This window comes from Pogoniulus pusillus, chromosome 18, assembly GCF_015220805.1.
Source record: "Pogoniulus pusillus isolate bPogPus1 chromosome 18, bPogPus1.pri, whole genome shotgun sequence".
Lineage (NCBI taxonomy): Eukaryota > Metazoa > Chordata > Aves > Piciformes > Lybiidae > Pogoniulus > Pogoniulus pusillus.
Window position 1 is genome coordinate 2,744,171 of NC_087281.1, and position 27,277 is coordinate 2,771,447.

The 27,277-nt window shown below is 46.2% G+C and overlaps 1 protein-coding gene across 2 annotated transcripts in view; it reads left to right on the plus strand.

Annotated features, from left to right (window-relative positions):
- The window catches only part of PRKN (parkin RBR E3 ubiquitin protein ligase), a 667,734-nt gene that overhangs the window by 528,780 nt on the left and 111,677 nt on the right, over positions 1-27,277 (plus strand). For both annotated transcript variants that reach the window (XM_064158244.1, XM_064158246.1), the window contains exon 10: positions 10,146-10,295. In XM_064158244.1, coding sequence (XP_064014314.1) covers positions 10,146-10,295 — 150 coding nt within the window. The remainder of the gene's footprint in view (positions 1-10,145; positions 10,296-27,277) is intronic.

A 27,277-nucleotide genomic window follows, 5' to 3' on the forward strand; every position in this document is an offset into this window, starting at 1 on the left:
TGATTGGCATTGGAATGGGCTGCCCAGGGAGGTGGTGGAGTGGCTGTGGCTGGAGGTGTTGAAGCCAAGCCTGGATGAGGCACTTAGTGCCATGGTCTGGTTGATTGTCTAGGGCTGGGTGCTAGGTTGGACTGGATGAGCTTGGAGGTCTCTTCCAACCTGGATGAGTCTATGATTCTGAATTTTTTCTTAAGCATTTGTTACTTAAATTTAAGAATATTATTTGTTTCTAAATGTGCCATCACACCCTGGTTGTTTGTTTGAATAATTTTGTTGGTGCTTGATTCTCACATTGCTTGACTATTGAACTCCAAATGCTGCCCTTACAAATGAAAGATTCATTCAATGTTACAGATGTTTGCAATGGTAAATTTGTAAATTTGGTCTGATTGATTGGCTAGGGCTGGGTGCTAGGTTGGCCTGGATGATCTCGGAGGTCTCTTCCAACCTGGTTGATTCTATTGTTCTATACCTAGTGGAAAATCACAGACTTTGAATAGCCTGTAAACACAGTGCCAAGCCAAACACTGCTCTTAGTCCACTTTCTGAATTGTCTCTTGTTGTCCCTCACCTGAGTGGCTTCCAGTACAGCCTGTTCCAGTGTTCCCCCTTCTAAGTATTATTTTCTCTTTTCCCACTCTTTGTGTTATAATTTCTTTTGTATCATCCTGCAAACTGCAGTCTTCCCTTTCTTTCCCTCTCTTTACTCCAGTTTAACTGCATCCATGAATTGTGTTGCATTGGTCTAGTTGGGACTTTCTTCTCTAGATATCCAGTATTTGAAGGCGAGGGGAGGGACTACTGACAAGGTCTTGCAATGACAGGACAAAGGGGAATGGGTTTAGACTGGCAGAAGGGAGATTTCAACTAGATGTTAGGAAGAAGTTCTTTACAGTGAGGGTGGTGAAACATTGGAACAGGTTACCCAGGGAGGTTGTGGATGCTGCCTCCCTGGAGGTGTTCAAGGCCAGGTTGGATGAGGCCTTGAGCAACCTGTTGTAATGGGAGGTGTCCCTGCCTATGGCAGGGGGTTGGAACTGGATGGTCCCTTCCAACCTAAACCATTCTATGATTCTCTATTTTCTTTAGGCTATCTTACCTATTTTCCATGAGTCTCCCAGGTCAGTCAAATTCCAGCCTTCTAGAAAGCTGGAATTTTTCTGGCCTCTTCCATGGTGTTCCTGTGGGAACAAGAAGAATTGGAGGCTCTGAATTTGCTCTTCCTGTCCTACCACTGACCAGAGGAGCCCAGCCACTCAGGAAAAAATAAAGGGTGCTCCACAGAGAGCTATATCAGTTCATCTCTTTTTCGTCTCTATTTTAGGTGGCACTTTTGTAACTCTATTCCCTAGTGCAATAAGTTCTGAGGGGGTTGTACTTTAATTTGCTTAATTACATTATGGAACTCATTCTTGGGGAGTTTTGTATGTGCATAATGCCTATAAATAAAGTGTTTAGTCTACATAATGGACTAATAGCCTCCACAATCTAATTGTGAAACACACAGATGGTTATTTGATTTATAGGGGCAGTAAAAACAATCTCTGCTGCAGAAAGTAGATTTTCCTTCCTCTGAGACTGTTGCATGCAGTTAAAAGAAACAAATAATTGAATTACTTTTCAGAGTTTGGAATTTTTTTGGCTTTACATCTACTGTTAAACTTTTGCCTGAAGTTCCTTGTGAGCAGATGCTTTTAGGTTTGAAGAAGAAAAGGGAAACTAACAAAAAAAAAAAAAGCTGTTCACAGAGTGTAAAAGCAAAATTAAAGTAGGGCAAGGGATATGTGCTGTGACACAGTCTCAAGTTGTGCCAGGGTAGGTATAGGCTGGATATTAGGAAGAAGTTCTTCACAGAGAGAGTGATTGGCATTGGAATGGGCTGCCCAGGGAGGTGGTGGAGGCACCGTCCCTGGGGGTCTTCAAGAAAAGCCTGGCTGAGGCACTTAGTGCCATGGTCTGGTTGATTGGTTAGGGCTGGGTGCTAGGTTGGACTGGATGATCTTGGAGGTCTCTTCCAATCTGGTTGATTCTATGATTCTATGATTCTATGACAGGGTGGTTGGAGCAGATGATTTCTTATAAGATCCCTTCCAGTGTAAACTTTCCTATGGTTCTGTGATATGAAAGCATAACTTGCAAATGCAATAGCATGTCAAGGATTCACTGTGGTCCCAAAGGGTATTTTGAAAGAGATTTGTGCATCCAGGTGTGTTTCAGGTTTGTCTTAGTGGATTGGCTAGGGCTGGGTGCTAGGTTGGACTGGATGGTCTTGGGATTCTCTTCCGACCTGGTTGATTCTGTGCTGCTATCTAAAGTGATGTGATGGTTTGGGTGTTACCTGCCACCTCACTCTTATGAATCCACCCAGACTAGAGTCAGCCCAGCTGGAAGCTAAGGAATGAAGCTTTGTATTTCCATCTTAGCACAATATCCAAGCAGGTATTTACAATCTCATACAGCCATAGACAGAAATAATTAAATTAAAAGTAATACAGAAGCACAACAGCCCTCCCAGAAACCAGAGTCCCCAGGAGGGGCTCCCAACCACCCTTCCACCTCCTTTCCACCCCTCTACCTTATCCCAGAGTTTGCATTATGTGCAAGGTGAGCTTGGAGTATCAGCAAAGGAGGTTAGAGAGCAGAAGGGTTAGTAACACAGCAAAAGTCCAGGGAGAAAGCATAGACACCAGCTGCCACAGAGACCCACTTGCTTACCTATGTTTGTGTTCTTGTTTTTAATCCATCTCAGCAAGCCTATGAGTGCAGCAGACATCACCATGGTTTCCTTTTCACAGCCTATCGTCTGATTCCTCTCACTAAAACTTCCCAATTTGCCTCAAACTAACACAGTTGAAAACACTGCAGTCCATTTCTTTTATTCCTGTGTCATCCTGATTATTTCATTTATGTAACTCTTGATTTACAATATCAAGTGTTTGAATTTTCACTGGTTAAAAACTCTGTACTCTTCTATGTCTCAAGGGAAAACACCCCAAGCTCAAAAGAGGGGAGCAGAGAATAAATGCATTGATTGAGACAATTGATAAACTGGGAGGATGTAGTCCTCATGTATGTTCATACTCCATTAGCTGTCTCACACCAGGTCACACATCAGCAACTGATGGCATTTACCTGGAGCCAGCAGTGTGCACTTTCATCCCAGAAAAACAACCAGAGCCTGGGCTGTATCAGGAGAAGTGTGGCCAGCAGGGCCAGGGAGGTGATTCTTCCCCTCTGCTCTGCTCTGCTGAGACCCCACCTGCAGTACTGCATCCAGTTCTGGAGCCCCTGGGACAAGAGGGCTGTGGAGATGCTGGAGAGTGTCCAGAGAAGGGCCAGGAGGATGCTCAGAGGGCTGCAGCAGCTCTGCTGTGAGCACAGACTGAAAGAGTTGGGGCTGTGCAGGCTGGAGCAGAGGAGGCTCCCAGGTGACCTTCTTGTGGCCTTCCAGGATCTGAAGGGGGCTACAAAAAAGCTGGGGAGGGACTTTTTAGGCTCTCAGGGAGTGACAGGACTGGGGGGAATCAATTAGTTTTTCTTATGCCTCTGACTTGCAAACTTTGCTCATGCTACCTATTTATTCTCCTATTTTCATTTTGAATACTGTTTTGAAAGACTCCTTAGGCTGTCAGGGAGTGACAGGACTGGGGGCAATGGAGCAAAGCTGGAGGTGGGGAGAGTCAGAGTGGATGTGAGGAGGAAGTTGTTGAGAGTGGTGAGAGGCTGGAATGGGTTGCCCAGGGAGGTGGTTGAGGCCCCATGGCTGGAGGTGTTTAAGGCCAGGCTGGCTGAGGCTGTGTGCAGCCTGCTCTAGGGTAGAGTGTCCCTGCCCATGGCAGAGGGGTTGGAACTGGCTGCTCCTTGTGGTCCCTTCCAACCCTGACTGATTCTATGGTAAATTGGGGTAAATAATATTTCTTAGATCTCTCTCTTTCTCTTTTATTCCCCCACCCCAAGGATTTAAATATATGGCTCTATGGTGAATACAGCAACTATTTACCTACCTTTGCCTACCTGTATTTCTGAGGACATTATTATAGTAGCACACAGAAGCCTCACATGCTTTGCTTCAAAGCTGAATTTTAGCAGCAGTAGATGGCTGGTGATTTCTCTATAATTGTATGCCCCTCATTACCATAATATTTGATGTCTTCATGACTATGAATGGATTTAGCCTCTTAACACTACAGTGAAATCAGCAAGTATCATTCTCCCTCTTTACAAATGGGAAACTGATGGGAAGTGTAGATTAAGACCTTCCATGAAAACCACAGGAAGGCTGTGCTACTGCCAGAAATGAAATCAGGTGCCATGAATGCCAGTTCAGTCAAGCTCACCATATGTTAAATGCTATATTAGGTTTTTCATAGAACCATAGAATCAACCAGGTTGGAAGAGACCTCCAAGATCATCCAGGCCAACCTAGCACCCAGCCCTAGACAATCAACCAGACTATGGCACTAAGTGCCTCAGCCAGTCTTTGCTTGAACACCTCCAGGGACAGTGACTCCACCACCTCCCTGGGCAGCCCATTCCAATGCCAATCACTCTCTCTGCCAACAACTTCCTCCTCACAGCCAGCCTAGACCTACCCTAGCACAACTTGAGACTGTGTCCCCTTATTCTGTTGCTGGTTGCCCACACCCCCCACTTGGCTACAGCCTTCCTTCATGTAGCTGCACACAGCAATGAGCTCTGCCCTGAGCCTCCTCTTCTGCAGGCTGCACACCCCCAGCTCCCTCAGCCTCTCCTCACAGGGCTGTGCTCCAGGCCCCTCACCAGCTTCTTTGCTCTTCTCTGGACACGTTCCAGTATCTCAGCATCTTTCTGGAACTGAGTAGCTCAGAACTGGAGAGCATATCCTGTTTTTTCAGCTGAGAATTTATACTTGAAATGCTGATGGAATCTCAGCAGCAGTGTTACTGGTGTTTGCCTTCATAATGAGAAGCTGCTAACAATCTCACATCCATCACAATGTTCCCTCTTAATGGGGTAAGACAATTGCCATCCTCGCCCAGTTCTGGGCCCCCCAGTTTAGGAGGGACATTGAGATGCTTGAGCGTGTCCAGAGAAGGGCGACGAGGCTGGGGAGAGGCCTTGAGCACAGCCCTACGAGGAGAGGCTGAGGGAGCTGGGATTGGTTAGCCTGGAGAAGAGGAGGCTCAGGGGAGACCTTATTGCTGTCTGCAACTACCTGAGGGGAGGTTGTGGCCAGGAGGAGGTTGCTCTCTTCTCTCAGGTGGCCAGCACCAGAACAAGAGGACACAGCCTCAGGCTGTGCCAGGGGAGATTTAGGCTGGAGGTGAGGAGAAAGTTCTTCCCTGAGAGAGTCATTGGACACTGGAATGGGCTGCCCGGGGAGGTGGTGGAGTCGCCGTCCCTGGAGCTGTTCAAGGCAGGATTGGACGTGGCACTTGGTGCCATGGTCTGGCCTTGAGCTCTGTGGTAAAGGGTTGGACTTGATGATCTGTGAGGTCTCTTCCAGCCTTGGTGATACTGTGATACCTTCAGGCCCAGTCTCTACCCTGAACAAAGATCATGTCAGCAGAGGGTCTTGCAGCTGTGGGTGTCCCTGTTTCTGTTTAAGGACAGCAGAACAAGTCAGAGCATTCAGCACATATTTAGTGCAAGGATGAGAAACTTTGCTGAAGCTTGGTGAGTCCCCCATGAAATATGGGTGCCATTACTCTGGATTCAAGCACAGCAATAACACTTGTGGACTTGTTGGCTCCCTGCATTCAAAGAGACTTTGCAGACACATCTTGCACGTTGTTAATTTCCATATTCGGGATGCTTAGCTCAGGATTTCTGCCTGATGTCTGGGCACTAATATTTTGGACACTTCTCTTGCCTTTTAGATTTTGCTCTTTTGTGGTTTGTTTTTTTTTTTTTTGTTTGTTTGTTTGGGTTTTGTTTTTGTTTTTGTTTTTTTTTTTGTTAATTGGAAATATCTTCCACATCTTTATCAATGACATTGATGAAGGCACAGACAGACAGACAGAGTCTGCTCAGCAAGTTACTTTGCTGACGACACCACACTGGGAGGCTTGGCTGAGACAGCTGCAGGCTGTGCAGCCATCCAGAGAGACCTGGACAGACTGAGAGCTGGGCACAGAGGAACCAAATGAGGTTCAGCAAGGACAAGTGCAGAGTCCTGCACCTGGGCAGGAGTAATAAACGGCACCAGTAGAGGCTGGGAGGTGATCTGCCGGAGAGCAGCCCTGTGCAGAGGCACCTGGCAGTGCTGGTGGGTAACAAGTTACCCATGGCACAGCAATGTGCCCTGCTGGCTAAGAAGGCCAATGGGATCCTGGGGTGTATTAGGAAGAGTGTGTCCAGCAGATCCAGGGAGGTTCTCCTTCCCCTCTACTCTGCCCTGGTGAGACCTCATCTTGAGTACTGCATTCAGTTTTGGACTTCCCAGTTGAAGAGGGACAGGGATCTGCTGGAGAGGGTCCAGTGGAGAGCTATGAGGATGATTAGGGGACTAGAGAGCATTGCCTTATGAGGACAGGCTAAAGGGGCTTGGACTTTTTAGTCTGGAGAAGACTGAGAGGGGATTTAATAAATGTTTACAAACACCTGAGGGCTGGTCAGGACTGGGGGACAGGCTCTGCTCACTGCTTCCTGAGATAGGACAAGGAGCAATGGGTGTAAGTTGCAGCACAGGAGGTTCCACCTGAACATAAAGGAAAACTTCTTCACTGTAAGGGTCACAGAGCACTGGAACAGGCTCCCCAGAGAGGTTGTGGAGTCTCCTTCTTTGGAGACTTCCAAGGCCTGTCTGGATGTGTTCCTGTGTTAGATCTGTGTTAGATTGTGTGGTCCTGCTCCAGCAGAGAGGTTGGACTCGATGATCTCCCTGGGTCCCTTCCAACCCCTGACATCCTGTGAGCCTGTGAAAAAACTTGATGCTTTCAAGTTTTTGTTGGGCTTGGCCTTGCTTGTTTGCAGGACCACAGGTTGTTAGAGGTTGGAAGGGACCCAGGGAGATCATCAAGTCCAAGCCCTGTGTGATGCAACACTTTTCCTCTGCGATACAACACTTTTGCCTCAGTGTATTACAGTCTTTTGGGAAGGAAAACAGCATAACAAGACATTAGTGTGGCAGCATTTGCAGAAGTATCTCCTTGCATGAAAAAAAAAGATCATCTGATCTCCTGTCTTTGTAATTTTCTTTGTGTATGAGGGTTTGGTCCTAACCCTGCAGTTTTCTCTGTTGGATTTCTTTGGAAGGGGATGCAGGGTGTCTCTTCTCCCAAATTACTAATGATAGGACAAGAGGAAATGGCCTCAAGTTGCATCAGGGCAGGTTGAGGTTGGCTGTTGGGAGGAAGTTCTTCCCTGAGCAGGTGGTCAGGCACCAGAACAGGCTGCCCAGGGAGGTGGTGGAGTCACCATCCCTGAAGGTGTTTAAAAGCAGAGTGGATGTGGTGCTTGAGGCTGTGGTCTAGTGATGAAGGCTGCTGGGATGAAGGTTTTACTGGATGATGCTGGTGGTTCTTTCCAAGCACAATGATTCCTAGTGCTTAGATGTTGTGCTGAGGGCTTTGGTCTAGTCAAGGACTTGTCAGTGTGAAACTCATGATTGGACTTGGTGAGCTTGAAGAGCTTCTCCAATCTAATAAATTCTGTGATTCTCTGATTTTGTGAAACTGGAGAAAGAATATTTTGTCTGTAATCTCCCCCTCAAAAAAGGGAACAAGACTGTCATAAGCACAAGATACAGGATAAAAGTTTATGAAGCATTAAATACTTTAGTGAGTATAACATAAAGCTGGTGTGTTCCTTTAGCACACCATAAAGTCATTCCTCTTACAGAGAAAATTCATACAGCTCCCTTCCTCTTTGGCCTTTTGGATTTTTCCTGTTTTCTTTGGGGCTGTTAGAAGCAAATGCTTTCATTTATTTTGCTCTGCAGTTAACCAGATTTATAGGGGAATCTGGAGCCTGGTTCACAATGGTTATACAGCCACTAGTGTGGAACTGCACCAGCACAGAACCCTAGAGTGGATGTAATTTACATGGAAGCAACATGATTTGTACTTGCTCAGCTTACCTCTGGCTGAAAGCAGGGCAAGTTAGACTAGGGGAAGTTATTGCATCACTCATTTTAGAGTGGGTGGTTTTGTCACTGAGGATACACTGAGCACATTATTTAATACTGCTGTGTGACAGTGTCTGCATCATTAAATATGGAGGCATTTCCATAGCCTTTTAGGCTGTCAGGATGGAACTAGATGAAAGCCACAAGAACTAGGGAAGTTTTCTGTGAGGCACCTAGCAGGGAAATAAATGGATGTCAGAGAATTATTTGGCCAGTCAATGTCATTAAATTTATTTTGAAATGAAGTTGGTGGAGAGATTTTTACAACCCTTTAGCCTCAAACCAGATTTTGCTTCTAGCTATAGATCCTGGAGGGTTTTTGTGGGTGTAGTGGTTTGGGTGTTACCCACCCCACACACACTTTGGAAATCCCCCAGCCTAGACTCAGCCAGCTCTGGGAATTTGAATGAAGCTTTATATTTACAGCTTAGCTCAATATACAAGCAGATAGTTACAGTATATACAGTTATAGACAGAAATAGACAAGGGGAAAGGTAATGCAGAAACACAACAGCCCTCCCAGAAACCTGAGTCCCCAGGAGGGGCTCCCCAACCACCCTTCCACCTTCTCCCACCCCTCTACCTTACCCCAGATGTTGCCTTGTGCCCCAAGGAAGAATGAAGGGTCAGCTAGGGGTGTTAGGAAGCAGGTGGATTAATCAGAGAGACAGCAGCTGAGGTTAGAGAGAGAAATATTCAGAGCTCAGGCAGTGCCTCAAGTGTGAATACCTTATCTATGTTGATACTCTTGTTCTTATACATCTCAGCAAGCCTATGAGTGAAGCAGACATCACCATTTGTTTCTCTTTCACAGCCTGTGATCTAATCCTTCTCACCAAGGCATTCTAGGTAGCTTCAAACTAGCACAGTGGGGTTCTTTTAATTTTGTATATAGCATTTATAGTGTCTGATGTTGGATTGCATTTATGGTGTTTATAATAATTATTTATGGCAAAGGATTTCTTGAGGTTTCTTGCAAAAACAGTCTGCTGTGTCCTTGATTTTAACCAGCAACAGAAGAAGGGGACACAGTCTCAACTTGTGCAGGGGGAGGTCTAGGCTGGATGTTATGAGGAAGTTGTTGTCAGAGAGAGTGATTGGCATTGGAATGGGCTGCCCAGGGAGGTGGTGGAGGCACCGTTCCTGGAGGTGCTGAAGCAAAGCCTGGCTGAGGCACTTAGTGCCATGGTCTGGTTGACTGGACAGAGCTGAGTGCTAGGTTGGCCTGGATGATCTTGGAGATCTCTTCTAACCTGGTTGATTCTGTGATTCTCTACAATATTCTGAAAATCATAACTGCAAGTGAGAAAATTATGCATATGATGTGAGTTGGAGCTGAGTGATGCTTCATTTAATGTCACTGCAAAGTTCTAGACTTCTGACAAATAGCTCTAACTTAGCATGTGGGATGGTTTGGGTGTTACTCATCCCCCTACTCTTATGAAATCACCCAGACTAGACTCAGCCAAGGTGGAAATTAGAATGGAGCTTTATATTTCCAGCTCAACACAATATACCAGCAGATATTTACAATATCTACAGCTACAGACAGTAATATACAAGTTAAAAAGGTAATACAGAAACACAGCAGCCCTCCCAGAAACCAGAGTCCCCAGGAGGGGCTCCCAACCACCCTTCCACCTTCTTCCCACCCCTCTACCTTATCCCAGACTTTGCCTTATGTGCAAGGTGAGTTTGGAGGATTGGCCAGGGGGGTTAGAAAGCAGAAGGATTAGTTACACAGACAGCAATTTAGGGAGAGAAGGAGGCAGTCAGAGCCAGAGAGAACTCTGTTATCTATGTTTATGTTCTTGTTTTTATCCATCTCAGCAAGCCTATGAGTGCAGCACCATTGCTTCCTTTTCGCAGCCTGTAGTCTAATTCTTCTCACCAAAATATTCTAGCTAGATTCAAACTAGCACAGCATGTGATCCATTTGTGCAGTTAACTTGATTATGTGGGGACAGACTGATGCTCAGAGTTTTGGGAGATGGTTTGTGTGCTGTTACAAGTCTAACACCACTCTGTTGTTTTGTAGTACAACCGCTACCAGCGCTATGGGGCTGAAGAATGCGTGCTGCAGATGGGAGGAGTGCTGTGTCCAACTCCTGGCTGTGGAGCAGGTTTGCTTCCTGAACCAGGAGTGAGGAAAATCGTATGTGAACCAGGCAACGGAATAGGCTGTGGGGTAAGAACATGTATTTTCCTTGTAGTGGTGTGATAAGCAATTGACACTGTATGGTAGAGTAAGGGGGGAAGTATTTGGGTCTTCCTCCTTTTTCATCAGTAACTCTGAATTGCCCTTCATACCAGAGGTGATGTAGCTCAGTAAACCTTCTCAATATAGCACCATGGCTTAAGAATGCTGACTATAATGTAAACTATATCCATTCCAAGGTTCTTTGCTGCCTTTGGTTTAAGAAGTTCCTGAGTAGTTACCCTAAGACACTGAAATGCACAAATGGTGATCCAGCGCGGTTTGACTTTCTTCTTGGAATCAGCAGACGTGGCCAGGATGCTGAGCAAGCCATTCATTATAATATTAGCACCAACTTGCTTTCTGAGTTACAGAAAAGGTCTGTGATAGTGCAGTGGCATTGCTTGAGCTGCATGATGACTGCATCGAGTCAGTCATCAGCAAGTTTGCAGATGACACCAAGCTGGGGGCAGATGTGACTGAGTTGGAGGGCAGAAGGGCTCTGCAGCGGGACCTTGACCGCCTGCACAGATGGGCAGAGTCCAATGGGATGGTGTTCAATAGCTCCAAGTGCAGGGTGCTGCACTTTGGCCACAGCAACCCCATGCAGAGATACAGGCTGGGGTCAGAGTGGCTGAGAGCAGCCAGACAGAGAGGCATCTGGGGGTGCTGATTGATACCCACCTGAACATGAGCCAGCAGTGTGCCCAGGTGGCCAAGAGAGCCAGTGGCATCCTGGCCTGCATCAGGAATGGTGTGGCCAGCAGGAGCAGGGAGGTCATTCTGCCCCTGTACTCTGCACTGGTTAGACCACACCTTGAGTGCTGTGTTCAGTCCTGGGCCCCCCAGTTTAGGAGGGACATTGAGATGCTTGAGCGTGTCCAGAGAAGGGCGACGAGGCTGGGGAGAGGCCTTGAGCACAGCCCTAGGAGGAGAGGCTGAGGGAGCTGGGATTGGTTAGCCTGGAGAAGAGGAGGCTCAGGGGAGACCTTATTGCTGTCTGCAACTACCTGAGGGGAGGTTGTGGCCAGGAGGAGGTTGCTCTCTTCTCTCAGGTGGCCAGCACCAGAACAAGAGGACACAGCCTCAGGCTGTGCCAGGGGAGATTTAGGCTGGAGGTGAGGAGAAAGTTCTTCCCTGAGAGAGTCATTGGACACTGGAATGGGCTGCCCGGGGAGGTGGTGGAGTCGCCGTCCCTGGAGCTGTTCAAGGCAGGACTGGATGTGGCACTTGGTGCCATGGTCTGGCCTTGAGCTCTGTGGTAAAGGGTTGGACTTGATGATCTGTGAGGTCTCTTCCAACCCTGATGATACTGTGAGACTGTGTGTGTGTGAAATACAGAAATATTTTAGTATTCTCATTAAGGTTGCTTTTAGGCAGGAGGAATGCACAATTAGCAGTGGGCTTCTGTAAAAGAAAGAGAGAGGACACGTGAAGTGATTTTGCTGAGAGGCCAGATCATATGGATCAGTGATGGTTTTTGCAGTAGTAAAAAAAACAAAGGCATGAATCAAGCTTTGGGGGAAGGAGAAAAATGTACCAAGACATCTATTAAATGTTAGGTAAGAGTGACTAACTGATGTTTCTGCTAAGCGACTCTTTCCGTGGTTGGTGTTACTGAATTCCATGCAGGCTGTGGAAGAACAGAAAAATATCTATATTTAAATCTATCCAAACAATAGAGTAGCATGCTCTTGCTGTTGCCTTTCTTGTGAAAGACACACTTTTTGTTGCATTCTTAGAATCATAGAATCAGTCAGGGTTGGAAGGGATCTTGGAAGTTTCTTCCACCCTGGTTGATTCTATGATTCTGTGGGAATAGCTCAGGAAAAACAAAATGCATGCAAAACACTTTCTGCATTTTCCTTTGAGTTACTAGAAGGTACTAAAACACTGTGGTGTTGCATGGTGAATAAAAGCCTAGCAAAAGGAGAAATTGCTGCTTGAAATTTTGGGTTATATGTTGAAAAAAAGAGAAACATTTAATTGCAGTAATATTTCAATTCATCCAATAAGCAGAACTAAACAGCTAATGAATTTTAAGTGGATAATGGAATATCACAGAATCAGTCAGGGTTGGAAGGGACCACAAGGATCATCTAGTTCCAACCCCCTGCCATGGGCAGGGACACCCTACCCTAGAGCAGGCTGCCCACAGCCTCAGCCAGCCTGGCCTTAAACACCTCCAGCCATGGGACCTCAACCACCTCCCTGGGCAACCCAGTCCAGCCTCTCACCACTCTCATGTTGAAGAGCTTCCTCCTCGTATCCAGTTTGAACCTACCCATATTCAGCTTTGCTCCATTCCCCTTAGTCCTGTCACTCCCTGACAGCCTAAAAAGTTCCTCCCCAGCTTTTTTGTAGCCCCCCTTCAGATCCTGGAAGGCCACAAGAAGGTCACTTGGGAGCCTTCTCTTCTTGATGGTGCCCAAACTGATACCACTGCAGAGTAATAGTTTGCTGAACTAGGGGGTAGCATTAACTTGATTCTGTGAGTAGGTTAGCACCTGTCGACCTTGGTTAAACTTCTTATCTGTGCATGCAGTAGTGCATGTAAAACAAACTACTCCCCAGACTCACTGAGAAGATGACACCCAGCTAGGAGCAGGTGTTGATCTGTTGGAAGGTAGGAGAGCCCTGCAGAGGGACCTGGACAGGCTGGATGGGTGGGCAGAGGCCAATGGGATGAGACTGAACAAGGCCAAGTGCAGGGTTCTGCACTTTGGCCACAACAACCCCAAGCAGTGCTACAGGCTGGGGACAGAGTGGCTGGAGAGCAGCCAGGAGGAAAGGGACCTGGGGGTGCTAATAGACAGTAAGCTGAAGATGAGCCAGCAGTGTGCCCAGGTGGCCAAGAGAGCCAATGGCATCCTGGCCTGGATCAGGAGCAGTGTGGCCAGCAGGACAAGGGAGCTTATTCTGCCCCTGTACTCAGCACTGCTCAGGCCACACCTTGAGTGCTGTGTCCAGTTCTGGGCTCCTCAATTCAAGAAGGATGTTGAGGTGCTGGAAGGTGTCCAGAGAAGGGCAACAAAGCTGGTGAGGGGCCTGGAGCACAAATCCTATGAGGAGAGGTTGAGGGAGCTGGGCCTGTTTAGCCTGGAGAAGAGGAGGCTCAGGGGAGATCTTATTACTGTCTACAACTACCTGAAGGGACATTGTAGCCAGGTGGGGGGTGGCCTCTTCTCCCAGGCAACCAGCAATAGAACAAGGGGACACAGTCTCAAGTTGTGCCATGGTAGGTCTAGGCTGGATATTAGGAAGAAGTTCTTCACAGAGAGAGTGATTGGCATTGGAATGGGCTGCCCAGGGAGGTGGTGGAGGCACTGTGCCTGGAGGTCTTCAAGAAAAGCCTGGCTGGGGCACTTAGTGCCATGGTCTGGTTGACTGGTTAGGGCTGGGTGCTAGGTTGGACTGGATGATCTTGGAGGTCTCTTCCAACCTGGTTGATTCTATGATTCTATGATTCTAAGATCTAGGGCTCTAAAATAAAGCAGAAGGTAGGAAAGTAGTAAGAATCAAGTCTGAGTAAACAAAACAAAACACACATACACCCCCCCCCCCCCAGAAACATAGCCTCTGGATTAACTATTAGGCACTCGTTAAAAGAGATAAAGTCACAAATAGTTTTTACTCTGCTTTGCCTTCAAGTGCTGCAAAGCAAACTGCGTTTTGCAGCTTCATTCATCATCATTCTGAATCTGCAAATGCCCTGTAAATAAAGTGTACATAGCATACAGGATTGATGTATTGCCTGGTTTAGCAAACGGCTCTGTTTCCTCTTATGGACTCTGTGCTGTGCTTGCTAATGGCCAGGTCTGCAGCCTTGAGTTTAGTCTCACCCTTTGGTTTGAATTATGTGGTGTCTGCAACATTAAGGGGTACAACTCAGTGAAGCTGAAATGGGAAGCAAGAGGCTGGTCTGTAGGCCATATTTTGCCATTAAGGCCTTTGCTCAGAATCTGTAATGGAACAGGATGAAAGTGCCTGTCTTTGAATCTTTTTTTTTGCTCCCTGACAAATCATAAGGTCAGGGAAGGTTTGCAGTAGATTTCGTGTGGTGAGGCACTTAAGCAAGCTACCAGTGAATCATAGAATCAACCAGGTTGACAGAGACCTCCAAGCTTATCCAGTCCAACCTAGCACCCAGCCCTGGCCAATCAACCAGACCATGGCACTAAGTGCCTCAGCCAGGCTTTGCTTCAACACCTCCAGGGATGTCTACTCCACCACCTCCCTGGGCAGCCCATGCAAATCACTCTCTGTGAAGAAAGCTGGCTGAAAGTAAGGATCCACTGTAAGGATACCAAGACAGTGTTTTCTATCCAGAATGTTAAACTAGAGTCTGGGTTTGGTTTTTTTCCTAGACAAAACCTATCCTTTCTCAGTGTGGAGCCCTTCCACTCATTGTAGAATCCAGGTACATCTCCTTCAGAGCTCTGAGTTCCCTCACAATGACTCACAATCTCAGAGAGAGGTCCAAAATAAAAGAGCCTCCCCTTTTATTGTTTAGGATCCAAATAACTGTAAAAGATGTCCTTCAGTACTTACCTGTAAAGCTTGTTTTAGAGGCACATTCCTGTTGAAACTAGAATGCAAAGAAATAACAAAGGCAACATGACTCTGGAGACCCTCTGTGAATATCTGTGTCATCCTTTATCCTTTGGAGAAGTAGAGTGTCTTTTGGGGTATTTGAACCTCTGTCTTTAGGTGACGTTCAGAGCTGGTAACATAATGTTAGGAATGAACATCAATGATCTGTTATTCAGCCAAAAGCCTTTGTAGAGGAGTAATTGTCTACTGCACAGAACAAACCAATCGTTCAGCACTGCACTGCAATATAAGAACAGCTAAAACTGCCAAGTAGAAGAGGATTTTATGGAGCAAAGCTGGAGGTGGAGAGATTCAGGCTGGATGTGAGGAGGAAGTTGTTGAGCATGAGAGTGGTGAGAGGCTGGAATGGGTTGCCCAGGGAGGTGGTTGAGGTCCCATCCCTGGAGGTGTTTAAGGCCAGGCTGGATGAGGCTGTGGGCAGCCTGCTGTAGGGTAGGGTGTCCCTGCCCATGGCAGGGGGTTGGAACTGGCTGATCCTTGTGGTCCCTTCCAACCCTGACTGATTCTATGATTTTGATTAATTGATTAGATGGATCAAGGCAGGGAAGAGGGATAGATTTTCAAGAGAAAGTTGTGACAGTAGAAGAAATGGATTTTCAGCAGCCATTTTAGAGAAGTGGAGACACAAGAAACTAAGTAGAGAATAAGCTGACCACCAGGAACTACAGCAAAAGAAAACTTGATTATTCAGAGAGAAAACTGTCTGAGGCAGTCTCAAATATGGAAGGACTCCCATCTGAAAGAGCATTGAAAACGTAGCAGGTAACTGATCCAGGGTAGCATGCAGACATTTTGGCTTTCTGAGTTTGTTTCTCTGGTTTGTGACATGAGGAACTAGAATCTCTTTCTGCAAAGCTAAGAGTCAATGCTGAATGTGAGTCTGTTGTTGTTAGGCCTGACAGGCCAAAACTGGACTTATCCCATGCCCTGGCTTGCCCAGGCATGGTTTTTTTCCTTCTGTGGGGAGAAGCAACCACAGGAAAGAGGACAAAGAACCTGGAGCCACTGAGTCAAAGGACTCTGGCTTATGCAGACTTGTTCTCCTGTTCCCTCTCCTGTGCTGGAGGAAGCAACTGCAGAAAAGGAAACCAAAATCCCTGACTTCACCTAATATGGTCAAGCTTGGAAAAGCACCATTCTGATTGGCTAATCTATGTCCAAAGGCCCATTAGTCTCAGGTAGCATTGATAAAAAGGGATGAGCAAGTAGCACGTTCTGCTGCTGCTGCCTCATTGCATCCTGAACTGTCTGGGAACTCCGCTGCCTCGAGTTTACCAGGAGCAGGCTCTAGACGCCTGCACACCTGCACACCATCAGCCTGCATAGCCAGCATGACATTGTGCATTGCATCCTGCCTGCCCCTCTGCAAGGCTGCTGCTGAATCAGGAATCAAGAGGAACCAGGTCAGAGACTATGCTATAGACTCCCAGCTTCCTGAGAAACGAGCCTGGGAGACTCCAAAACCTCTAATGGCTTTGAGACCACTGACAGCAACCTCTCCAGGTGCTTTGGGTACTGTCTACTAATATTTTGTGAATAAACACTTAAAAGTCTCTTATAATTCACTAATTGCTTTGTGCTGTAAGCAGAAAGGAGCTTCCTGTGTCCATCTAGCAGATAAACAGTATAATTAACTGCAAGCAGTATAATTAACTACAAGAATCTTCACAGTATAATTAACTGGAAGCAGTATAATTAACTACAAGAATCTTCTCTTCCAGTATAATGTTTGCATTTGCCACTTTAAGAAAGAAGTGCTCTAGTTTTGCCTCTTCCCTGCGGGTATAGATTTCCAAACTCTGCATTTTGAACCTCATGAACAAGTTTTCATGTTAATAAACCATGTTGATAGTTATCAACAATCTTCACCTGGATATCAAAATTAATACAGATTATTAATTTTGCATAATCCATCAGAGAGTCTGCAAGAGAGTTCCCTTAACTTGTTAAAAGGGTCTTTGGTAAAGCTAAAGATGGGAGATTTTACTTTGTCTCATGAAATTTGGGAAGAGGAGTATGTGGGTCCCAGGAACAGCCTGATGAATATCTAGGCAGAACTGTAACAAAAACATAGGGCAGGTGCAGAGAAGGGTGAGGAGGCTGGGGAGAGGGCTGGCAAACATGACCTATGAGGAGTGGCTGAGGGAGCTGGGCGTGTTTAGTCTGGAGAAGAGGAGGCTGAGAAGGGACCTTATTGCCCTCTACAACTGCCTAAAAGCATGTTGTAGTGAGTTTGGAGCTGGTCTCCCAGATTACTAATGAGAGGACAAGAGGAAATGGCCTCAAGTTGCATCAAGGCAAGTTTAGGTTGGCTGTTGGGAGGAAGTTCTTTCCTGAGTGGGTGCTCAGGCATTGGCACAGGCTGCCCAGGGAGGTGGTGGAGTCATCGTCCCTGGAGGTGTTTAAAAGGAGAGTGGATGTGGTGCTTGAGGCTGTGGTCTAGTGATGAAGGATGCTGGGATGAAGGTTGGACTGGATGATGCTGGTGGTCCTTTCCAACCACAGTGATTCCTAGTGATGAGATGTTGTGATTAGGGATTTGGTTTGGTCAAGGACTTGTCAGTGTGAAACTCATGATTGGACTTGATGGTCTTGAAGGTCTTTTCCAATCTAAGAGATTCTGAGATTCTGTGAGAAGTTTACATTTGAGCACCCCCATGTGTACCCTCTGCTGTCTGTTCAGGCTTTCAGGCAATAAAACCCCAAATGGAACAAGAAGAGGGATTTATTTTAACTTGAAAAGTAGCATGTGGATATCTTTTTAATGATTATGAATAGCCATCACCCAAAGCTGTGTTAGCACTGACTGACCTCACTCTTGCCTAATCTTTTGTATTTCTTATCATAAGCCATAAGCATATTTATTGATTTACTAAGATATTACCAGGTTTGTGCCTGGAACACAGACCCCATGAAGAGAGGCTGAGGGAGCTGGGGTTGTTTAGCCTGGAGGAGGTTCAGGGGTGACCTCATTGCTGTCTGCAACTACCTGAAGGGAGGCTGTAGCCAGGTGGGGGCTGGTGACCAGCAACAGGACAAAGGGACACAGTCTCAAGTTGTGCCAGGGGAGGTCTGGGCTGGATGTTAGGAGGAAGTTGTTGATAGAGAGAGTGATTGGCATTGGAATGGGCTGCCCAGGGAGGTGGTGGAGTTGCCATCCCTGGAGGTGTTGAAGCAAAGCCTGGTTGAGGCACTTAGTGCCATGGTCTGGTTGATTGGCTAGGGCTGGGTGCTAGGTTGGACTGGACAATCTTGGAGGTCTCTTCCACCCTGGCTGATTCTATGATTATACACTGTTGTGCTACTTTCATTACTATGCATTAGACCTTTGTTACTTTTATTGCTCAGAGATAAAATGTTGATGTATTTAATGCAGGGAAACAACAACAAAGCACAGAAGACAGTACATATTGTACCAGCTGGCCTGGGTACAGGAGAAGCTATGGTAATCAAAGCAGACAAAAGCTCTATGAATAAAACATTTTTGTCTTGTTTTATATCACAGTGGTATATTATTGCCCATATATTAAAGTAAAGTTTGGAGTTAAAAGCAAGTTAGAAAGGCGCTTCAAGAGGCATTGTACTACTTGTTTATTAAAATGTGTGCCTTGGTTTCTACACATACAGCTCATCTGTCTTGCAGAACATGCCCTGTCAATATCACTCAGTGAGGTGGTAACTGACTAGTGTGTGACTGGATCACAGCTCCTGTTCCACAGTTATGCACCATGCAATGTCAGTTGACATCCCTTCGAATAGAGTGAGATGGAAGAGCAGGGATAGAGGACATGGAGTCTCTCTTGACCTTTTCCCATTGAGTTTACTCATTCCTAGCATAGTCTGTATGTGCCAGAAGGAAAATGAGTTTTGTAGAAGCAACCAGGTTGGAAGATCATCCAGTCCAACCTAGCACTCAGCTCTAGCCAATCAACTAGACCATGGCACTAAGTGCCTCAGCCAGGCTTTGCTTCAACACCTCCTGGGATGGTGACTCCACCACCTCCCTGGGCAGCCCATTCCAATGCCAATCACTCTCTCTGACAACAACTTCCTCCTAACATCCAGCCTAGACCTCCCCCAGCACAACCTGAGACTGTGTCCCCTTGTTCTCTTGCTGGATGCCTGCCAGAAGAGACTGATCCCCACCTGGCTACAGCCTCCCTTCAGGGAGCTGTAGACAGCAAGTTGTTTCCAGAGATCCTCTGTTGTTTGGTAATCTCTTGCTAAGAGACCTGACTCTTGAAGGTTCATGGACATCTTCAAGACATCTTTGAGACCACTCTAAACCTTCTTCTGGTCTGTATGACAATTTAAATGGTCTTAGGATCAAGCTGTCATAGTTGATAATTGTGTGGCTTTTTGTTTGAACCCCTTAATGTGAAATTCCAATCCACAAGTGAGTATATGCAATGATAAAGGAAGTTTTATGGCTTTGCAATGGGAGCAGGGCATTTGGGATTATGTCACCTCTATCATACCATATTTTACTCTTCTGTAAGCATAATGCCATTGAAGAATGTCAGGATTTTACTAAAGATCTAATCTCTTCTAGGGTAGGTGCAATTTTAAGGCTAGAGACTGCAAGAGGTCTGTGTGAAATCAATAGAGATAAATATCATGTCTTCCTTATAAATAGAATTCCTAGACCACTGCATTACACAGACCAAAATCCCTGAGGCAATTTTAGTCTTCCCAGCAATCTTTTCCCATTGATTTCTTCCTGCATTCTTCTTCCAGAGCTAAGGAAGCACATGTCAAAAGCAATTGCAGTCTATTTGTAGATTTAATAATTGTCTGCCTTTTCCAGAAAGCTTAATAGAATGAAGGGCACTAAAATAATTGGGAGATGCAATATGCATTCCTTTTGCAAAGCTCTTTTCTTGTGGTTCACTTTCTCCTCTTCATGCATTTCCTAGCATTTGTGTTGCATTTTTGGTTTGGGCTCCTTGGTTCAAGAGAGGCAGAGATCTGCTGGAGACAGTGCAACAGAGATCTGTGAGGATGACTGGGTCACTTGAGCGTCTCTCCTATGAAGAGATGCTGGGAGAATTGGGGCTGTTCAGTCTTAAGGAGAGAGGGTTCAGAGAGGAGCTTATTAATGTCTATAAATATCTGAGGTGTGGGTGTCAGGATGAAGGTGATGGTCTCTTTTGGGTGGTGCCCAGTGACAGGTGGCCAGCACCAGAACAAGAGGACACAGCCTCAGGCTGCACCAGGGGAGATTTACGCTTGAGGTGAAGAGAAAGTTCTTCCCTGAGAGAGTCATTGGACACTGGAATGGGCTGCCCGGGGAGGTGGTGGAGTCGCCGTCCCTGGAGCTGTTCAAGGCAGGACTGGACGTGGCACTTGGTGCCATGGTCTGGCCTTGAGCTCTGTGGTAAAGGGTTGGACTTGATGATCTGTGAGGTCTCTTCCAACCTTGGTGATACTGTGATACTGTGATAAGGAACAGTGGGTACAGGCTGGAACACAGGAGGCGCTACATTGATATGAGGCTCATCTTGGTGCTGCCCAATGGCAGGACAAAGGGCAGTGGGTGGATGTTGAGGCATAGGAAATTCCATGTAAACGTGAGGAAGAATTTCTTCCCTGTGAGGGTGACAGAACACTGAAACAGGCTGCTCAAGGGGGTTGTGGAGTCTCCCTCTCTGGAGATAGTCAAGACCCATCTGGATGCATTCCAGTGTGATCTGGTGTAGGTGATCCTGGTCTGGCAGGGGGCTTGGACTAGATGATCTTTTGAGGTCACTTCCAGCCCCTGACATTCTGTGCTTCTATGTGATTCTGTGCTTCTGTGAGCAGAAATAAGAGGCTCCAAGGTTTTGAAAAGCAGAGGAATAACTCAGAAAAGACAAGACCTTGAGACCTCTCTGGCATTTAAAAAACACTCAAATGGCAATGGAAGATAGCCACTACCTAGCAAAATTGAAGAGATACTCCTTGTGATTGTCCTTCAGGTATCTGTCCTTGTTCCATATGTCATTACATTTTTGCTTTTAAGGAAACTCATCAGAAAAGTATTACCATGGATAAGGTAATAACTGAAGATATTGCTGAGATTCAGAAACCATCTCATAGCAGGAGTGTTTTGTAATATTATAGAGGGAGGTTTTTCCCCCTCCATAGAGAAATGGAAATGAGACCAACATTTTCTGTTGTTGATAAATTCAGAGTTGCCAGCATTGCACCACAAGGTCTAATCATTTATTGCTGTTGTCTGTCTGTCGCCCAGAGAATATGGAACTCCCTCTTGTTGACACATTATGCTTCAGTAACTAGGCAAGTTGTTTCAATGCTAAAATATAGAATCATAGAATCAATCATTCATGGTTGGAAGGCACCACAAGGAGCAGCCAGTTCCAACCCCCCTGCCATGCCCAGGGACACCCTACCCTAGAGCAGGCTGCACACAGCCTCAGCCAGCCTGGCCTTAAACACCTCCAGCCATGGGGCCTCGACCACCTCCCTGGGCAACCCAGTCCAGCCTCTCACCACTCTCATGATCAACAACTTCCTCCTCACCTCCAGCCTGACTCTTCCCACCTCCAGCTTTGCTCCATCCCCCCAGTCCTGTCACTCCCTGACAGCCTAAGGAGCCTTTCAAAATCATAGTATTCAAAATAAAAAGAGGAGAATTAAATAGGTAGCATGAGCAAAGTTTGCAAAGTCAGAGGCATAAGAAAAACTAATTGATTTCCCCCCCAGTCCTGTCACTCCCTGAGAGCCTAAAAAGTCCCTCCCCAGCTTTTTTGTAGCCCCCTTCAGGTACTGGAAGGCCACAAGAAGGTCACCTGGGAGCCTCCTCTTCTGCAGACTGAACAGCCCCAACTCTGTCAGTCCTCACAGAGCATCCTCTGAGCATCCTCAAATATCTAATAATCAGTGTTTTTGCTAATCAGTCTTTTTGTGTCTGGATGTAAACAGTCTTAACAAATATGGCTTAAAATCCTCCCAAAGAAAACCTGAAGTCCTTTTTTTTCCCCCTGTAGTTGGTTAAAAATTACACTTGATATTTTTGAAAACATAAAGATAAAAAAAGTCCCTCCCCAGCTTTTTTGTAGCCCCCTTCAGATCCTGGAAGGCCACAAGAAGGCCACCTGGGAGCCTCCTCTTCTCCAGCCTCCACAGCCCCAGCTCTTTCAGTCTGTCCTCATAGGAGAGATGCTCCAACTCCCTGATCATGACAGGCTTTCTCAGGCTAACAAAGTCCTTCCTGCATTTGTAGTTGTTTTTTTTCTCCTGGCAATGTTTTACATGGTTTAAAATGAAATATAAAAAAATGGGGATTTTTAAGGTGTGGTAGAATGCTGAAGTTTGATTACAACTTTTTACCCCAGGAACATCCCTGTACAATTAACAAGCTCTTTATTGTTGTCAGGGTGCATTATTCCCACTGCCTGTATCTTGCACTGCTGCATTTCATTGATCTGGCAACTGACATAGAACTTGGCTTTCAGCAGTGATTGGATAAAGCAACCTGGAGATTGTTTCTACTATTAATAACATGGATCACATCAGTTCATAGGACTAGCAAAAGCAAAATGAATACATTTTATACTGAGAACAAATCAATTACTTGTGTTTAGATTCATAGAATCAGCCAGGTTGGAATGGACCTCCAGGGTCATCCAAGGTGATTTATCTTACCTATCTTAGACATCATATGTATTTCAGGATAAATTCCCTTCTAAGGGTCTTTTTTTTTTCTCATTCAGTATATGTTGGGTTTTTTAGGTTAGATGTTTGATTTTTGAAGAACTAGAGTTGTGTGAGGTGGTTCACAGCCTAAGCTAGTTATGTACCTAAATCCTGGTTTCAAATATACCTTGTGCCAGGTGACTTAGGATCAGAGTTATTGTAATTGAAGCAATTATTATGGGAGTTACCTGATTGCAGATGTCAATATAGAATCATAGAATCAACCAGGTTGGAAGAGACTTTCAGGATCACCCAGTCCAACCTAGCACCCAGCCCTAGACAATCAATCAGACCATGGCACTAAGTGCCTCAGCCAGGCTTTGCTTCAACACCTCTAGGGATGGCAACACCACCTCCCTGGGCAGCCCATTCCATCAGCAAATCACTCTGTGAAGGAAGCTGGCTGGAAGTGAGGATCCACTGTAAGGACTCCAAGACAGTGTTTTCTGTAGTCACTTTGAGTGTTTTCTATCCAGAATGTTAAACTAGAGTCTGGGTTTGGTTTTTTTCCTAGACAAAACCTATCCTTTCTCAGTGTGGAGCCCTTCCACTCATTGTAGAATCCAGGTACATCTCCTTCAGAGCTCTGAGTTCCCTCACAATGACTCACAATCTCAGAGAGAGGTCCAAAATAAAAGAGGCCCCCTTTTATTGTTTAGGATCCAAATAACTGTAAAAGATGTCCTTCAGTACTTACCTGTAAAGCTTGTTTTAGAGGCACATTCCTCAACAGTTGTAGGCAGCAATGTGCTCAGCACTGCTCAGGCCACACCTGGAGTGCTGTGTCCAGTTCTGGGCTCCTCCATTCAAGAGAGATGTTGAGGTGCTGGAAGGTGTCCAGAGAAGGGCAGCAAGGCTGGTGAGGGGCCTGGAGCACAGCCCTGTGAGGAGAGGCTGAGGGAGCTGGGGGTGTGCAGCCTGCAGCAGAGGAGGCTCAGGGCTGACCTCATTGCTGTCTACAACTCCCTGAAGGGAGGCTGTAGCCAGGTGGGGTTGGTCTCTTCTGCCAGGCACCCAGCAACAGAAGAAGGGGACACAGTCTCAAGCTGTGCCAGGGGAGGTCTAGGCTGGATGTTAGGAGGAAGTTTTTGGCAGAGAGAGTGATTGGCATTGGAATGGGCTGCCCAGGGAGGTGGTGGAGTCACTGTGCCTGGAGGTGTTGATGCAAAGCCTGGCTAAGGCACTTAGTGCCATGGTCTGGTTGACTGGCCAGGGCTGGGTGCTAGGTTGGACTGGATGAGCTTGGAGGCCTCTTCCAAACTGGTTGATTCTGTGATCCCTGCACCTCCTCTAGGCTAAACACCCCCAGCACCCTCAGCCTCTCCTCATAGCAGTAGCTAGAAGCTTTTACCCTTACATGCCAAAGCAAGTAGCCCAATAATGTTGGAAAACATCATGTGAGTGTCTTCTGTTCTGACTGAGCTTTCTCCAGAATATTATGGGATGGCCCATATTAAGTAAACAAATTCTGTATCCATAATTTATGCAGGATATAGCTTTTGCCTGTTTTCTGCATCATGTGGGCATCTGGATAATGGCTGTTCTACATGCACATTGCAAGTTTGGTGATGAATGTGCAATCTCTTCAGTGTTTTGGGGCGATCTAGAATTCTGCAGCTTACCTCATAGTTCACCATTTAAAATCTATCACGTGTGCTCTGTGAAAAAGGGAGCAAGAAGACAGAGAAGAGAGGTAGCTACCTAATAAAGAGATGGAAGGTGCTGGTCTTCATCATCTAGCATGAGAACATAGAATCATAGAATCAACCAGGTTGGAAGAGACCTCCAGGATCATTCAGGCCAACCTAGCACCCAGCCCTAAACAATCAACCAGACCATGGCACTAAGTGCCTCAGCCAGGCTTGGCTTCAACACCTCCAGCAATGGTGACTCCACCACCTCCCTGGGCAGCCCATTCCAAGGCAAATCACTCTCTCTGCCAACAACTTCCTCCTAACATCCAGCCTAGACCTCCCCTGGCACAGCTTCAGACTGTGTCCCCTTGTTCTGTTGCTGGTTGTCTGGGAGAAGAGACTTCAATAGCAGAATTTGATTCAGGGAAATTGTATTAGAGAAAAGTGGAATAAGGTCCAGGTTTTTGCTTATCATAGAATTATGGAATGGTTTAGGTTGGAAGGGACCTCAAGGATCATCCAGTTCCAACCCACTGCCATAGGCAGGGACACCTCCCACTAGAACAGGTCACTCAAGGCCTCATTCAACCTGGCCTTGAACACCTTCAGGGAGGAAGCAGCCACAACCTCCCTGGGCAACCTGTGCCAGTGTCTCACCACCCTCACTGTAAGGAACTTCTTCAGGCCTACCACCACCCCATTGAGTGTAAGCACAGGCCAGGACTAAACTCAGCACCAAGTGTGGAGAAGTCAGCAAAATTTTCTTTCAGGTCACATTGACAGGGACTTGCCATCCTGTGCCATAACTGATGGATGAGCTACATATCATCTCTAGGAGTTCTGGAGGTATTTCTCATCTAGAAATGTAGAAGTCCCTTGTTATTGCAAGACCCTCAGGCTTTGATGACATTTTGGTCTATTTTGGTCTGTGCCTGTGGCACACTACAGTTCGGTCTCATGAGGACTGAAGTGCTCTTGCCTAATTAAAATAATTGGGCTCCATGTAGCAGAATCTGGGTGGTATTTAATGGCTTATGATGCTCAGGAGATTATATTAGGTGAACTCATAATTCTGTCAAACCTTAAATATAAGAGAAGTTTATGACTGGTGATGACTTGGAACTACTTCTTTTTACTACTCCTGCTGTCTACATTACCTGAAGGGAGGCTGTAGCCAGGTGGGGATCAGACTCTTCTGCCAGGCACCCAGCAACGGAACAAGGGGTCACAGTTTCAAGTTGTGCTGGGGCAGGTTCAGGCTGGATGTTAGGAGGAAGTTGTTGGCAGAGAGAGTGATTGGCATTGGAATGGGCTGCCCAGGGAGGTGGTGGAGTCACCATTGCTGGAGGTGTTCAAACAACACTTGGCTGAGGCACTTAGTGCCATGGTCTGGTTGATTGATTGGCTAGGGCTGGGTGCTAGGTTGGACTGGATAATATTGGAGGTTTCCTCTAACCTGGCTGATTCTATGATACTTCTGTCCTCTTCAACAAAGTACCTAGAAAGAGGCCTGGCAGTCAAGGAACACTGTTTTATCCCACAGAATCATAGAATCAACCAGGTTGGAAGAGACCTCCAAGCTCATCCAGTCCAACCTAGCACCCAGCCCTAGCCAGTCAACCAGACCATGGCACTAAGTGCCTCAGCCAGGCTTTGCTTGAAGACCCCCAGGGACGGTGCCTCCACCACCTCCCTGGGCAGCCCATTCCAATGCCAATCACTCTCTCTGTGAAGAACTTCTTCCTAATATCCAGCCTATACCTACCCTGGCACAACTTGAGACCATGACCCGACAAGGAGGGCAGGGAGCACAGCAGCATGAGAGAAGAGGAACTAAAACGTGTACAGGAATCTCCAGTTAATTCTGCAGGTATGGGAGACTGAGCCCTATCTTCTGACTTCAAATTGGACTTACCTGCAGGCTAAGATTACTCTCACTTTTCTCATAATGAACCACTGCACATGAAGGAAAAGTGTGGCCATTTTAAACCAGCTTGTATTGCCTTCAGCCAGTGGATTCAAAAGTCCTCGTTACGGCAGTCTGTCCTAGACCACAGGTGGTGCCTGAGGTGTCTGACTTAAAAAGTTCATATCCTGACTGCAGATTCATAACTGACATGACAAATAGAAATGGATGTGTAAATTAGCAGAACTAGGGGTCAATGAAAGGCTTGGTGTGAATAAACAGATCTGTCACTGAGTCACTGGAGAGGGAACAATAATGCAATCAGCAGAGGATGTGCTGCTTGAGAAAGGCACCCATCAAGGGCAGGACTCTAATTGTGTAAGAGGCTCATTTGAGCAATCTTCTAAAATCTCTCTGTATTTGAACAGGAAAGAGAAACATGGGCTGAATGCAGAAAATCACTTAGAAATGAAAAGGAAAATAAATAGGAATCAAAGTAAGCCTATTTATTGCTTTTTATATGAACTTCCCCATGAAGGCCTCCTGAGGCACTTTGGATTGCATTATTGTATTATTGCAAAATGCAAGACCTGCTTAATCAATGAAAAGGGTGGGGGGAAAAGACAGGACCAGAACAATAAGATCATAGATTAGGATGAATCTATTGGCTGACATTTGTAGCTTACCCAAGTAAAAATTTTCAAAGCTCTGAATGCTAAAGAGGAAAAAAAAAAAGAAGTCCTCATTGTGTGTGTCTGTTATAGATCTGGCCAGGAGCCCAAATCAAAAGTAAATCACAAAGCTCTTAAGTGAGCAGCTGACATAGATCCAAAAAAAATATAAAGCATTGCTTTCTGTGGCTTTTGTGTCACAGCACTGGATCCAGAGAGAAAGTGTGAGGCAGAGATTTGAGGTTTAAGTCTATCCTCAGGAAGTACAAATATGGAAAGCAGCAGCTTGTGTCATAGAATCATAGAATCAACCAGGTCAGAAGAGACCTCCAAGATCATCCAGTCCAACCTAGCACCCAGCCCTAGGCAGTCAACCAGACCATGGCACTAAGTGCCTCAGCCAGGCTTTGCTTCAACACCTCCAGGGACGGTGCCTCCACCACCTCCCTG